The sequence below is a fragment of the Mesocricetus auratus genome, unplaced genomic scaffold (assembly GCF_017639785.1).
Source record: "Mesocricetus auratus isolate SY011 unplaced genomic scaffold, BCM_Maur_2.0 Super-Scaffold_15014, whole genome shotgun sequence".
Taxonomy (NCBI): Eukaryota; Metazoa; Chordata; class Mammalia; order Rodentia; family Cricetidae; genus Mesocricetus; species Mesocricetus auratus.
This window is the reverse complement of record NW_024429186.1, coordinates 38,146,479-38,161,918: the sequence shown is the minus strand read 5'-3', so window position 1 is coordinate 38,161,918 and position 15,440 is coordinate 38,146,479. Positions and strand designations below refer to the sequence as shown.

The following is a 15,440-nucleotide window of genomic DNA, read 5'->3' as shown; positions in this document are numbered from 1 at the left end:
CATGCACTTGAACACACATGCATTGCACATACATACAAAAGAAACAACACATACTATGAATAACAGTTTGTCTCTATATTGAGGAAATATCTGTGGTTTATACCTTAGTTACTCTTCTGAATTCTGTTTCCTATGCTATAGGTAAGTACTTTTAAAGTAGGATATATTCAAATAGTTTTTCAGTTTTTAATGACAGGTAGAAAATTCTGATGACAATCAGCCAGACCTGGTGGCAAAAGCACCTGACAGAAGCTTGTGAGTCCAAGCTTCTGGGGTCACATGAGATATCCTACATATTTATATTTACAATTCATGACAGGAACAAAATTACAGTTATGAAATAGCAACAAAAATAACTTTATGGTTGGGGGTCAGCACAACATGAGGAACTGTATTAAAGTGTTACAGTATAGGAAGATTGAGAACCACTGGGTTAGACTATGATCCCCAAGCTACTAGATGCTCCTAAGAGCAGCCTGACTGAAGAGTAGATGTATTTCTAGAAAACCTTCCTTACCCTGTAATGCAAAGATGAGTGATGTGACTAGATACCAGTCATGTTGTGTGAGGTGACTCTGGTGTGTGGCACTCTGAATTGAATGCACTGCATTAGGCTGCGGTGGGGCCTGCCGTGGTTCCCAAGACCTGTGAACACTCAGTAAGTTCAGATGAAGTGACTAGAAACTGCTCCACATACAATCTGCTTCTACACGGTGTCCTTCTGCTATCTGATTTGCTCTTGCTTGTCATTTCTCAAGGAAAATGTCATGAAACATGGGTGTCTACGAAACATGAACAGTAAGAACGAGTTCAGAGAATCCCCCAAACATGTCACCATCTCAGACCTAACAATCACTTTCCAAGGTGAAAAATGTTTCCAGACTTCTTTGGCTCCTATAAAAAGTGAGGGAAACATATGCAAAGTAATGGATGATGAAACCAGGGAAGAAAAGATGACTGACCTTCCAAAAGCGGGTCTCAAGGCTACAGTATCCAGGTCAGTAGCATGGGAAATGCTGTGGGCATTCGGGGAGTGTACACTACACATACAGATGTGTGATTGCTTCCTTGTAACTCAGGCATTTGTCTCTGAAGACTCTCAGACAGATACAATGTGACAGAACGATGACACAGGTACCTCTTAGCCAACCATATTTGAGTCAGTCTTGGTTAATTTTTATTTCCATACCAGCTTCTTAGGCTTCTGCACTGGTATTCCGGCTTTTGGCCAAACGCCAAAAGCATGCTTTTTAAGAAATGAAGAGTAGTAGCACAGGGCCCACATTCTAGAGATGGAGTGTTGACTTCTAGAAAGATTGTGGGTATTTTCATCTCTATACTTAGCTACATTTTCTTCTACAGAGCCTCTATGTAGCCTTTACTTCCAATACTATTGAGAAAACTATTTCCATTGTTTTAATACTTCTACAGCAAAGATGATTGCAAGCTGAAAGTGAGTGAATGCTGTAGCGGTATGAAGGTACAAGTCATTCTAGGGTAACACTTCAAAAGATCTAACAGCTTCATTAGCTGGCAGCCCATACCCATAGTCCCAGCTACTCTGCAGGCTAAGGCAAGAGAGCCCCTTCAGCACACGAGTTCCAGGACAGCCTGAGAAGCATAGTTAGACCCTGCCTTAAATAACTTACATTAGTAAAAATAAAAATGAGGAATGCAACTGTGTCTACCTTTTAAACATATTAAAAGAAGGATTGGGAGGGGAAGCCAAGTGGCGGATTACATACTTAGAAAACACAAGGCCTTGGGTTTGATCCTCAGCACACATACACAGGATAAGAAAAATTAACTTCGGAATGAAATCAACTAGAATTTATTTTTATTTTTATTTTTAACTCTGAATTATCTTTTGGTTTATGCCATTTTTCTTATAGAACTCTACAAAATATATTTTATTTCTTAAAACTTTAATTTACTTTTTCTAAGCCAGACAAAAACAGCACAATAAATATTATTCTGAGTTTATCCTACTTGTTACAATGAAGATCAAAGATTTCTCACGTCTTAGAATCTTGGTGGGCAAAATGTAGCAAGTTTAGCATAAACCTGGAGAAACTTAGTATTAGTCACACAAATACAGAACAGAATGGTCATGACATTTTGACCACACTGGAAAATGTATATTCTTGGTAACAGAAAATACCTATTTAATAGTAAGTGTCCCAGGATCATGACAAAGTTATTTACTTTTGTTTTGAGTCTTACTACATAGCTCAGACTGGTCTCAAATTCACTATGTAGCTCATGCCAGTCTTGAACTTATGATCTTTCTATCTTAGCCCTAAGTATTAGGACCATAAGCAACACCACTACACCTAGCATTTTTTTAGTAAAAAAATTCTAGGGTCAGCAAAATGGCTCAGTAAATAAAAGTCTTGCTGTACATGCCTGATAGCATGAGTTAGATTTCCAGAAGCAAAGCGAGAGAACTGAAAATGATCTCTGACCTACACAGACAGACAGACAGACAGACAGACAGACACACACACACACACACACACGTGTTCACACACTCACACATATATCATATATACTCATACACACAACATATATACTCACAATAGTAGTAATAAAACTTAATTCTAAATGTGTTCTACTTAAAATTTAAAACAAATTAAGAATGTCTCCATTAATATGTCTGTATACTTTATAAGAAGTTCTATCAATTGTAATAAAACAAAGAAATATAAAAAATGTAATAATGCCAGGCAGTGATGGCACATGCCTTTAATGCCAGCACTCAGGAGACAGAGACAGGCAGATCTTTGTGAGTTTGAGGCCAGCCTGATCTGCAGAGTAAATTCCAAAGCTACAGACACCCTGTCTCTAAAAACAAACAAAAATAGTTATAGCATGTTTAACTGCCAGACACACTGGTACACACTTTTCATTCCTGCATATGGGAACAGACACAGGCAAATCTTTCTGAGTTAGTAGCCAGCCTGGTCTACACAGGCTAGTTAGGGCTACATAGTGAGACCTCATCCAGTACCCTCTCCTAGACTCTGAGGGTACCTGCATTCACATGTGTACAAACCCTCACCCCTTCCCCACATATACATAATTAGAAAAATAAATCTTTAAAACAGAAAATAAATACCTATCAATAGCTACAACAAATACTAATTCCTTTACTCATTAGTTATGTTCAGACTGTGGCTTCTTCCCATCCTGCTGTAAAATAAAACCCTGCTGTATATTCGTCTTTGGATTTTCTCTTCTAGTCCTCCTCAGTTCTGCATGCTTGTCTTTTCTGGTGAGCATCTCTGTGTACTAAAACAGACTGCTTCCTGATTAGCCCTTCTTCTGTGGTCATGTGGATTACCAGCAGGTTTTAACTATGAAATACTATGCTCCAATAAATTACTTCCCTCTTTGAGTTGTTACTTTGATATGTATTTCTGCAAGTGAAAGGATAACTATTTGTTGTGTAGATGGACAGTTAGTTGATTCATGATCTGGTTGCAGTAAAGTTCCCCACCACATATGAGGACAGCGTGAGTGTGACAGACATCTTTTTTCCAGTTGTTTTTTACATTTCTTTGTTTGTCCTGTATTTGTATGCACATGTACAGAAATCAGAGGATACTGTAGCAGTAAGTTCTCTCCTTCCATCTTGTAGGTCCCAAGGATCAAACCGAAGTCATTAGAGTTGGTAGCAAGGACTACAATAGGGCCAAGCCATCTCACAGGCCCAAAACACACTTTTCAAGTTTGTGACTGTCTCCTGGAGTCAATTTACTGTTTCTGTCTTGTAATTCAATTGGAAATGTTATGAATTTCAATCAGTTACTTAGGAAGATAGTCCATTTTTCTCTTCCCATTTTGTTCATATGTACATAACCAAATTATGTGTGTGTGTGTGTGTGTTTAAAATGGTTTATTTGGGAGATATTTGTAATTATTAGGCAGCTTGGAACTCTGTTCTCTTAGTTGTCTGCTCAAATATGCCCCTCCACACTTACTCTTTTTTGCCTTCCTCAAATCACTACTTTTCTCCCTCTGTAGCTCCCATCATCCCAGATTTAATCACAGCACATCCTAGCTGCCATAGTATATTTTGTTTGTTTATGATCTGCCTTCTCCACTGAAATAAAGCACTTCAAATGACAGGGACTTGATTATTTTTCACTGTTTATCCCTTGTTCTTAATGCATACAATGTGCCAGGTAAATATTATCTAGCAAATGAATCACACTTTGCCATTGAAAATTATTTTTGTTGCTCCAAGAACAACAAAAAAAAGGAACTCTCCTGTGTAGCTGGGGCAATGATATAACTTCCTGTTCTTCTAGCTTATTTTAGTGTTAAAAATAATTTATTATTTTCCCATCTGATTTTTGTTGGTACAGAATAGACCTTTGACTAACAACATTTCTTTTTGCCTCTCCATGCTTCGTTTGAATCTGCTTTACAAATGTTAAACTCTGTACTGATAATTTGGGGGAAGGAGTGCTGTGGATTGAACCAAGAGATTCATACACTAACAGGACACTTTAACTCTGAGGGATGCTTCCCACCTTGAAGACTTCATAATTCCATGCTTATGGGTTTAGGTCTCTTAGCACCTTTACTAAATATTTGAGTTTTTAATTTCTTCAATTGCTTTTGTTTGTTCAGTGTGTGGATGTGGGTATGTATGTGTATTTTATACCCAAATGAAAAACAGTCAACTCAAACTCAGGAGTCTTTTTGTAGGAATTCTCCAAGGCTAGGAGCTAGCTATACATACTTACAGCTCACTTTGGTTATTGCTATTATCCACAGGAAGTTTTCTACTTCCTAGTAGAGGTGGAGAAGCAACTAAAACAAATAAATGTCCCCAGACCACTGATGCGTGTGTCCTACCATCCTAGGCAATGGGGACTGACTATAGGGTCTTCTAGCTAGACAAGCACTCTGCCACTAAGCTACAACCCTACCCTTAAGAATTTTTTTTATTTTATTTTTAGCACACTGTCAATATGCAACTCAGGTCAACCTGGGACTTCCTGCAGAAAGGCTACTGGTAAACCCAACATGCTAGAGGAAAAAGGGGAAAAGCTTAAAAAAATAAATAAACAATAAATAGGAGGAAGGGGTAATAAAGGAGAAACAGAAACCATTAGTCAGAAACAGAAGGAAGACAGAAATAGAAGATGCAGGACAGAAGCAATGCCAGCCCATGGGAAACAGAGCATCCACTGCTAAACACCAGTGTGGGCCTAATAGAAACCCTAGGATGTCTTCCTTCAATGATATAAATGAATCCATCCAGTTTAGCAAATTTGTCCTGAATAATTATTTGTCAGGCCCAGGCACTCTGACATCACCCTTCTATTTTATTCCACTCTGACAACACAATTACTCCCAGGAACTAATATCCTACAAACACCATAAATTGAACTCTAACCTCATGAGACTGTTAGGCCACCATCTCTTCCTTTGCATTTTGGCTATGAAACTGCCGCATGTCTAGAACAATTGATTGGCAGGCTTTACTTGGTAGCACAACTTTCAATGTATAGAATAAATTAGCAGCTACAACCACAGCCACTCCCCTTGCACACCCCAGTTTTCTCAGTTACTTGACATGGTATAATCAATGTGCCAATGCTGATATGCTGTTATTAAGTGGCTGTAGTTTACAGTTTATAACATAGAGGTTCATACTTCATACTAAGTTCTATAGGTTTTGATGAATGTATGGTCACAAGAATCATTTCATCTCTCTAAAAGCTCCCCCAGCATTAGATTCTTGGCACATATGTGTGTGGGGTTGTGTACATGTGAGTGCAGTTGCCATAGATGCCATGGAGACCAGCAGAAAGTACTGGGTCCCTTGGAGTGTTACAAGCTGAACTCAGGGCCTCAGGAAGAGAAATATATACTGCTGAGCCACCTCTCTAGATCCCTATATTAGCTCTTAATTGCTTTTTCTCTTCAGTTCAGGGAATTGAACCTAAGGCCTTGGACATGTTAGGCAAGGGCTCTACCTTGAATCACATCCCCAACTCTTAATTGTTTTGTTCTGGTAGTTTTGTTTGCTTGCTGGCTTGAGACAGTATCTCACTATGTAACTCTGGTGTAGAACTTTGAATATAATTGGCCTCCATAATCTCATAGGGAGGAGAGGTACCTCTAGGAGGTGTGGCTTTGTTAGGAGTAGTTGTGGCCTTGTTAAAGGAAGTGTATCTCTGTGGGGGTGGGCTTTGAGGTTTCCTCTACTCAGTTTACCTGCCAGTGCCTCAGTCCACTTCCTGTTGCCTGCAAGTCAAGATGTAGCCAGCACCACATATACCTTCATGTCGTCATGCTCCCATGATGATAATGGATAATGGACTGAACCTCTGAAACTGTAAGCTGCCACCACAATTAAATGCTTTTTTTAAAATGTAAGACTTGCTGTAATTATAATGCCCTTTCACAGCAACATAAACCTTAACCAAGACACCTAGCTAGCTTGCAGTTTACTATGTTGGCCACACGGCCCCGAACCCAAAAGATATCCACCAACCTCTGTCTCTCAACCTATATCACCACACCCAGCATTGTTTTTGTTTTATCTTTAGATTATTTTTGCATTTTATTTATTCATTTAGTGTGGGTGGGGAATGAATGTGTCAGGATGCTTGTGTGGAGGTCAGAGAACAACTTGTGGGAGCTGGTTTTCTCCTTCTACCATGTGGAGTCTGGAGATCACACTCAGGTTTTCAGGCTCAGTAGCGGGTGCTTTTACCCTTTGAGACATCTTCACCAGCCCCCTTGGCTCTTTGTTGTTATTATTATTGTTTTGTTGTTGTTGTTGTTGTTAATAAAATTTACAAAGCTAACAGGGTGAAAAGCACTTAGTAGGTGCTATGTTTCCCTATATGATCATTAGAAATTATATGAATTCCTACATAAGCAGCAAAATAATGATACAAGGATATTGTAACTTGGCAAATTAAATTCTTTAAGACTTTACCCTTTAGCTTCCTATACCATTAATCTACTAAATACTAGGAAGAAATAAATAAGAAAATAAAAACAAAACTAAATTGCTATTCTAAGTAATCCTCTTGAGTTCTGTTCCATGGGGACATATTTGTATGGGGAATATTTCTGGTATACTATGAACTCCTTTTTGCTGCCTGTTTGCACTGGGAACATAATTAGTAGCTATCATCTAATTAAAAATGTTAGTTACAAAAGAAAGATGTAATATTTTAAGAACATAATGGAAGTCACCTAACTTTTATTCCAGAGGCATTTTTAGGAGTTAGCCAGGAAGGTGAGGTTGTATGAGTCATAACTGCCTCTACAAGTATGTGGGCAGGGAACTCTCTCACACTCCAAGAGGGGAAAGGCTGAGTAGCAGCTGGTGGAGATGCAAGCAGACTTTATGCTATTACATACAATTTGATGTTGTGACTTTTATGAATTGGATAGAATGTAAATAAACAATCTTACCCTGGTGTAATCACTAACAGTCTAGATTTGCTAAGCATGGTTCATTGCTACTCCTGAAGCATTTTGAAAATGACTAGTGATCTCAGACCCGGCCGTTCTTGTGTAAATATTTGTGGTCACAGTGACAGCTCCTTGAAATGTGTTGTTTATTTTTACAGGAGCACAAACACTGATTCAGACACTTCAGGTAAGAAACGAATTCCAAGACAAGTTTTATTGTGCTCTTCAGTAGAGGAGTCACCCGGGTTCTTATAACAGTAGAACGAAGGGTTCCAGCTGGACTTTGATGCCTTCCCGTTCTAAACACTTCACCCTTGAGAGACTCTCCCAGGTGTGCCGGTCACTCTGATTCCCCAGTTCCCTGAATCTGATCAGGCATGAACCACTCCGAGGAGACTGCTACGGATGGAGTCCAACCCACAGCAGTAACAGAACCTCACATCCTTACAGATCTGTATGGGGAGCATTTTTGGTAAATTAAAAATTACTTGCCCCTCTGCTCTTCCCACTTATGTCTTCAGCCTAACACTCACTTTTATTTAATGCTTGGGAATTTCTTCTTAACACATTCCCATGTCTTAAGGAGTCTTTAACATTCAACAGCAAGCATTTGACAAGGCAGTTGTCATATAGGCTGATGTGGAAACCTTGCCCTTTGGGGACTCACCTCTGAACCATTCTGTGAGCTGAACTAAGCCTCAGCTACATCACACGCATAAAGAATAGTATGGAAAGAATACAGAGGACTATTTAACTTGATTTAAAAGGAGAGGAAAAATACTTTAAAAAAACACTATTTAAAGACATTTATGGTCATACTTGAGTCAGTTCTACCAAAAAAGTAAAGGAAAGAAGATTATTGGGTCAATAATAACTTTTTAAAAAAGATTTGCTTATTTATTTTATGTGTATGAATGTTTTGTCTACATGTGTATATGTGCACTGTGTGTGTGTGTGTGTGTGTGTGTGTGTGTGTGTGTGTGTGTGTGTGTGTGTGTGTGCCTGATACTGGGCAAGGTCAGAAGAGGGTATCAGATGCCATGGAACTGAAGTTCCAGTGGTGATCCATCAAGTGAGTGCTGGGAACTGAACCCAGGTCCTCTGAAAAGATCAGCCAGTGTTCTTAACCACTGAGCAACCTCTCTAGCCCAATATAGTACAGCACCACACAGAGCCTGGAGGATCCTGGGGGCCACTGATCAACTTAGCTGAATCTGTAAGCTCCAAAAGTCAAGATGCACACACCTGAGGATGTCCTCTGATCTCCACATGTACACAGGTGCTCACATACATGTATATACATGTACACCCACCACACACTTATGTGCCCACGCAGAGAATTATTCTCAGTCTACATGTATGAACAAGAGAGACAAAGAACATGAATGAATATTTGGGAGACAGCATGACGAGGACATATAAGTCCATGAAACAATCTGGGAAAGAGAGCCAGAGGTACGGAGGGAAGCACTGAAGAAAGGCAATTGAATGCTGATGTTGAGTCAGAAGGCCCAGGCTTTAGTTCTAACAGTACTTCCTCCATTGCATGAATATGGCATTTATCTGTCTCTGTGTGTACAGCTGGGCCATTGGGCTGAAGAGGGCATTTTGACAGTTATTTTTCTAAAAGCTAATAATTTTATGCTGCTGATGGCCCATTTCTGTAAAGCTAGCAGGCAGCTTGAAGTGGGTGTCTGGGTCACCAGGGTTAACCACAGATCCCACAAAGGAGTAGCAAAAGTGCCCCTGGAGCTTGCTGAATCACAGCATGGCACAGTTTACAGTGTGGCATGCAGGTTGCCACAGAACATTAACTGTTTTCCCCTTTGTTTTCTCTCACATGCTTTCCCATTGCTTTCTTCTCTCCTCTCCATGTCTTCCCATTTTTCTTTCTCAGGCTTATACAGTTTTTCAGTTTTCCCCCTGATTAGCATTTCCTTTCCCCTTTTCACTCTCCTCTAGCTCGTGATTTCCCCTTCCACACACTCTTCCCATTTGTTAACACTCTTTACCTCAAGAAAGCAAAGACTACCATATCCTAAACCCTCATTCTATTAAACTCAGGATGAACAAAGGCTAAAAATGTGTCTGCAATTCTAATTTCTAGGTAAGGCCAGAATAATAATGCTGCCCAAAGAAGGAAAGTAAATCCCTGGTGCGGTGCGAACTTGTCTGATTCTCTCTCCCAGCTCCCAGGCAGTGCTAGCTGAGGACAGACACCCGATTCCTCTCCCACATCCTCTGCAGTTGAAGGGGGTTTCCTTCTCTTCCTCACAGTGTTTGATCCAAAGTGGCACTTCGAACGCACCGCTTCTATACACAAGGCCGTGAAATGACAGACAGGGCAGACCCCAAACTAGACCTGTCGCTCTGGACCTGAGTCCATTTCTCTCCTTTCTTGTCATTTCTTACCTTTCAAGGCTTCCTTCTCCTCAACTGTTTCTGATTCCTTTGTAGTGAGCCCAGATGGCAGGCTTTTCTCTGGTGCCACAGTATTTTTCCTAGATGAAAAAAAAAAGTGAGATCAAAGATAAGGTATATGAAATACTGTCTCCTTCCCACCCTACTTCTTTTTCATCTTCCTGTTCAATATTACAAATCAAGTTCTAAGCGGCCACGTTCATTCCCTGCTTGTGAAACCTGAACTAAAAAGGAAAAGGGAGGGAAAGCCCCGGAAGGGACCAGGTTTGTGACCCAACCGTGAGCTCCAATGGAGAGAACGTAGACTCTTGGCGAGGTGGTTAGGACATCGTTCGAATTTGAGACCCAAATTAAGTTTTCTCCTTGTGTGCCCTTTTCTCTCTCATCTCTGGCTTTCCTTCTTCCCACTTCTCCTCTAATGGCATCTCCAACACTTCCCCTCACTCCTGCTCCTCTTCCCCTCTGGCTCTCTCTCCCCACATCAAATCCTCTTCTAATTTCTTCAACCTGTACCTCATCTGTCTCCCCCTTTCTCAGGGAGAGTGTACATGCGCCAAGTAAAACAGAACAAGTCACAATCAATGGGCATACCTGTTAGATGACCCAAAGGTGAGTTTCTAATATAAGACTATGTAGATTTAAGTGGCAGACATGACACTTTCAGAAAATCTTAATAAGTTGACTCTTAACATGAATCTCATTAAACAGAGACAGATACCTACAGCTAAATACTGAACTGAACTCCTGGAAACCAGTGACAGAGAGGGATGAGTGTTGAGCAAAGGGGTCAAGACCGTGCTGGTGAAAACCACAGAGACAGCTGACCTGACAAGGGGGAGCTCTTGGACCCCAGACTGATGACTGAAAGGCCAGCATTGGACTGATCCAGACCCCCTGAATGTGATGTCAGTGAGGAGGCCTCAGCAATCTCTGGGGCCTTGGTTAGTAGATCAATATTTACCATGGTGTACAAATGAACTTTGGGAGCCCATTCCACATGGAGAGATGCTTTCTCAGCCTGGACACATGGGGAATGACAGACTCTGGAGATCCTGCATGGAGGGCCTCACTCTCCCTGGGGAATGGTGTGAGGATTGGGTGGGTGGCTGGGGTGCTGGTGGAGGGGCAAAAGAAGAGGGGAGGAAGAGGGAGCTGGGATTGACATGTGAAGCAAGCTTGTTTCTAATTAAATTAAACAAAGAAAAAAATACATATCATGTCTTTACCTAGAGCCAAGAATAAAATTCTCTTCTTTTAATAAAAAAAAACAAATTAAAAGAAAAAACTCCCAGTCACTGAAAAAAAAAACATGAATCTCATTATGTCTATTGTAACAAAAGAGGTGAAGTTGCCAATAAAGAAAGAACAGAAATGTGGAGGGAGGGGTTTGTTGTGGCTTCTTCTCTAGACTCTTGTGGTAGGCTGAATGGCAGCACCCGCAGAGGCAGAACACAGGGGGATTTTGGGGCTGCACTGGAGGAGAATTACATACTGCCGCTACTACATGGGAACTGGTTCTCACTTTATACTGTACAGGTCCCAGGGATGGAACTCAGGTCTTCAGGTTTGCCAGAAGGCACCTCTACCTGAGCTATCTTGTCTGTGCATACATCTTCCCTTGTTTGTGTTATGAATAAAAGCTTCATTATAAATACAGGTTTATTTTTAGTGGCATTTAGAGATGAGCCCAGGGCCTTACTCATAAGTCCTCCACTACTGATCTACATCCCAAGCCTATAGTGTAATTAGAAGTAACCATGTGGGTGCCAGGAACTGAACCCAGGTCCTGTGGGAGAGCAGCAATTGCTCTTAACCACTAAGCTATCTTTCCAGCTCTAATTTTATCTTTTAATTGCTTCTTTGAATTAATTTTAAACCTTTCACTTAAGAGTAAAACTATGTAGGACATTTTATGTAAGTATACATTTTGTATTTCAGACTTTTGAAATAAATTGACTTCTGTGGTTTTTGTCAGATCAGTGCACACTACTAAACTAAAAGCAAAGCCCAAGTCAGAAAAAGCTCCTCAAGAGGAAAACAGCAATATCTTCTGTGTGGCAGAAATAAAGGCTATACTAATCACTCAGAATTCAAAGCCTTTCCAATCTAATTTCTTTTCTTTCCTTGTTTTAATTTAAATTAGAAACAAGCTTGTTTTACATGTCAATTCCAGTTCCTTCTCCCTTCCCTCCTCCCCTGTCCCCCACCAATCCCCTATCCCATACCCTTTCTGCACCCCAGGAGGGTGAGGCCTTCCATGGGGATCTTCAAAGTCTGTCATATCATTTGGAACAGGGTCTAGGCTCCCCCATTTGTCTAGGCTGAGAGAGTATTCCTCTATGTGGAATGGGCTCCCAAAGTCCATTTGTATACTAGGGATAAATACTGATCCACTGCCAGGGTCCCCATAGATTGCTCAGGCCTCCTAACTGACCCCCCACGATCAGGAAGTCTGGGTCGGCCCTATGCTGGTTTCCCCACTATCAGTCTGGGGTCCATGAGCTCCTATTGTTCAAGTCAGCTGTTTCTGTGGGTTTCTCCAGCCTGGTCTTGACCCCTTTGCTCATCACTCCTCCCTCTCTGCCAATCTATTTTAGATGTGTATTTTTCTTCTTGTTTGTGGATATGTAAAAAAAAACTATGCAAGTTATAAGGATTTCAATTTATAAACTCAGTTTATAAGCTTGTTAGGAAAAGTTGTTCTACTGTGGTTTTACTTTCATCACTGTTATACTAGCCCCACTCTGTTGGGTGTTTTGGTTTCACTGACGGCGAAGACTGTGTTCTATACATATTTGTGATCGAGCTGAATATTTGGTGCTAGATAGTATTTATTTAATCCATAATTTAGCAATACACGATACTAAGTGACAATTTACTGAGTGTCATTTTTCAACCAGATTTTTACGAAATCCCATTTAAAGTATACTATAAGGCTGGGCATTGAGGTCAGTGGTAGAGCACTTGCCCATCCTAGCATTTGCAGACCCTGACTATAATGTCCATCACCCCAAGCCAAAGAGGAGAAGCAGGTCTGAAGAATGGTTTGTATTTTTTAAAGTTTCTATTTAGGGGTCGGACACATGGCTCTGCAGTTCAGGGAACTTGCTGAGTTCAGTTTCCTGCACCACACAGCAACTCACAGTCATAACTTCAGTTCCAGATCTGACATCCTCCTGGCTTCCATGGACAACAGACATGCATGCAGTACACATACATATACATACATGCAGGCAAAACACTCATACACAATACAGTTACCACTTAATTATATTCTAAAACCTGCTGGCCACTCTAAAGCATGCTTTTCATGCACTATCTCAGTTAGCCTGCACAGGAATCCATAGAGCACTCTTGTTTCCCTTAGTTACAGATGGTGAAATGAAGCTTGGAAGATATTTGCTCAAGGTATACCCAGAAAATGGTGGAAATAGCATTTGAACATGAAGAGCTCTGTAGCCAAGCTAAAAGAAAATTGTAATTCACAAACTCGTGTGTATTTCCATTTAACAGTAATCCTCTAGAGAAAAATCCTTTACCTATTCTCTTGGTTCACAGCATAGGGGATTTGTCTTCCTTTACCTGACGCTCCAAAGACGGGAAGAATTTCTTTTCCCACCTCCACATGGGAAAAAGATTTCCATGAAATCAAGAAGAGACTACTACTGGGGATGTGTTAAAATCTGAAGTACACATAAATACTTTGCTATGTGGAAATGACTTTTTTTTATAAATGTTATCTGTGATATAGATTGTATGTGACAAATTAGGAAAGACAGTCTCAACTAAGACTGGTTATTACTAATAAGAGTCCTTCTAAAGACTGATATACAGGCACCTTAGAAAAAGGTTCAGAAGATTCTTACAAAGCCAAGACATTCTTATCAGATGAGCAAAGAAAGTTGAAAAGCATGTTCATAACAAGACATACGGTTAAATCAAGGACTATTACAAATGCTCATCACAGTGGTGCATTCATAATAGAAAAAATTTGGAAACAACCCAATTATCCATCAACAGATGAGTAGTTAAACAAACTGTGGTATGTCCATATAGCAATACCACTTGGCAACCAAAAGAAATAAACTAGTTATAAATGTGTCAACAAAGCAATGTTGAATGAAAGAAGCGAGATAGTAAAAGAATAGACAGTGTGATTAAAAGATTTGGAAACAACTCATTTATGAGATAGGTCAGTAGCTATCTGGGGCACAGTTGACTAGGAGGGAAATGACTGGAAAGATATACAGAGAACTTTTGGAAGACATGGAACTATCCTATCTTTTGACTGAAGTGGCTGTTATATCCTTGTATATATTTTTGAATAAAATTATTTTAGAGCAGGGTGGTGGTGGCACACACTTTTGAGTTCCAGCACTTAGGAGGCAGAGGCAGGCAAATCTCTGTGAGTTCGAGGCCAGCTTGGTCTACAGGCTGAAAACATGAGCCAAAGTTTTGTGTTTTCATTTATTCTGTTACAGTGACTAAAACAAAAGTGCACACATGCACGTGTGCGCACATACACACATATAAAATCAGTGGTAGCCTAGCATGCCCAAAGGCACTAAGTCCAATCCCCAGCACCACTAAATAAAAAGCTAACTGTTTAGTTTTATGATGGGGCATGTCCTTCTGTATGCTGTGAATATATGTTTCTCTTATTGTTTGATAAAGAAAGCTGTTCGGCCAAAGGACAGGCAGGATGTAGCCACGCAGGATGTACAGGTAGGTACCAGACTAAGAGAATGCTAGGAAAAGAAATGCAAAGAGTGAGTCTCAAGAGAGACACCATGTAGCTGCTGAGAAAGCAAGAAGCTTGGGCATCACTGGTAAGCCAAGACCATGTAGAGATACATAGGCTAATGGAAATGAGCTAATAATTAAAAGAGTAGCCAATAAGAAGCCTGAGCCAACAGCCAAACAGTTTGTAATTAGTATAAGCCTCTGTGTGTTTATTTGGAACTAAATGGCTGCAGGATTGGGCAGGACAGAAACTAACGTCTACGGTTTTATTAGACTTAAAAGACAAAAGTACACCTGCACCCAAATCTGCTTGCTCTTACTAATGCATCTCACTGTACTGACACAGGGGTCTGTGACATAGAACGAGTGCTTGTTTATCCACTCCACTCCTGGAAATACTGCCAGCATGCAGGGAAGAATGGGCCAGTTCCCAATCTGAGGTTTCAGCTTGGAACACATTCCCCAATAGTCTGCCAGTGAAGAGCTACAGAAGCTATGTACTATGTAATCAAATGCATTTTGCTGTTTTTCTTTTTCTTTTTTAAATTAGCATAAGAATTATCAGAGGGGATAGGGAAATGACTCAATAGTTAAGAGAACTTGCTGCTCTTCCAGAAAACACAGGTTCAGTTCTCAGCATCCACATGGTGATTCAGAACAACCCATAATCCAGTCCCAGGGGAGATCCAATACCTCTTACGGCCTCTGCGGGCACCAAGAACACATGTGGTGCAGAGACTTACATGTAGGCAAAAGCTTCATATACAAATTATCAAAATATTTTTTAAACTCATCGCAGGTGTGCATGGTGGTGAAGTCTGAGCATT

General features: G+C 40.4%; 1 protein-coding gene across 5 annotated transcripts in view; it reads left to right on the top strand.

The window, feature by feature from the left end:
* The window catches only part of Fam71d (family with sequence similarity 71 member D), a 29,590-nt gene extending 16,022 nt beyond the window's left edge, over positions 1–13,568 (top strand). Inside the window, exons 6-9 of one of the 5 annotated variants that reach the window (XR_005876250.1) lie at positions 759–997; positions 7,608–7,636; positions 9,347–9,556; positions 10,408–10,479. Coding sequence is in view for 3 of the 5 variants with exons in the window: in XM_040742872.1 (XP_040598806.1) it covers positions 759–997; positions 7,608–7,704 (336 nt within the window). In the remaining 2 variants the exon portion in view is untranslated. Of the gene's footprint in view, positions 1–758; positions 998–7,607; positions 7,965–9,346; positions 10,135–10,407; positions 10,480–13,237; positions 13,387–13,428 lie in introns of those variants that run through there. The other 4 variants (XR_005876251.1, XM_040742873.1, XM_040742874.1 and 1 more) reach the window with 4 other exon arrangements.
* The last annotated feature ends 1,872 nt before the right edge of the window (positions 13,569–15,440 follow it).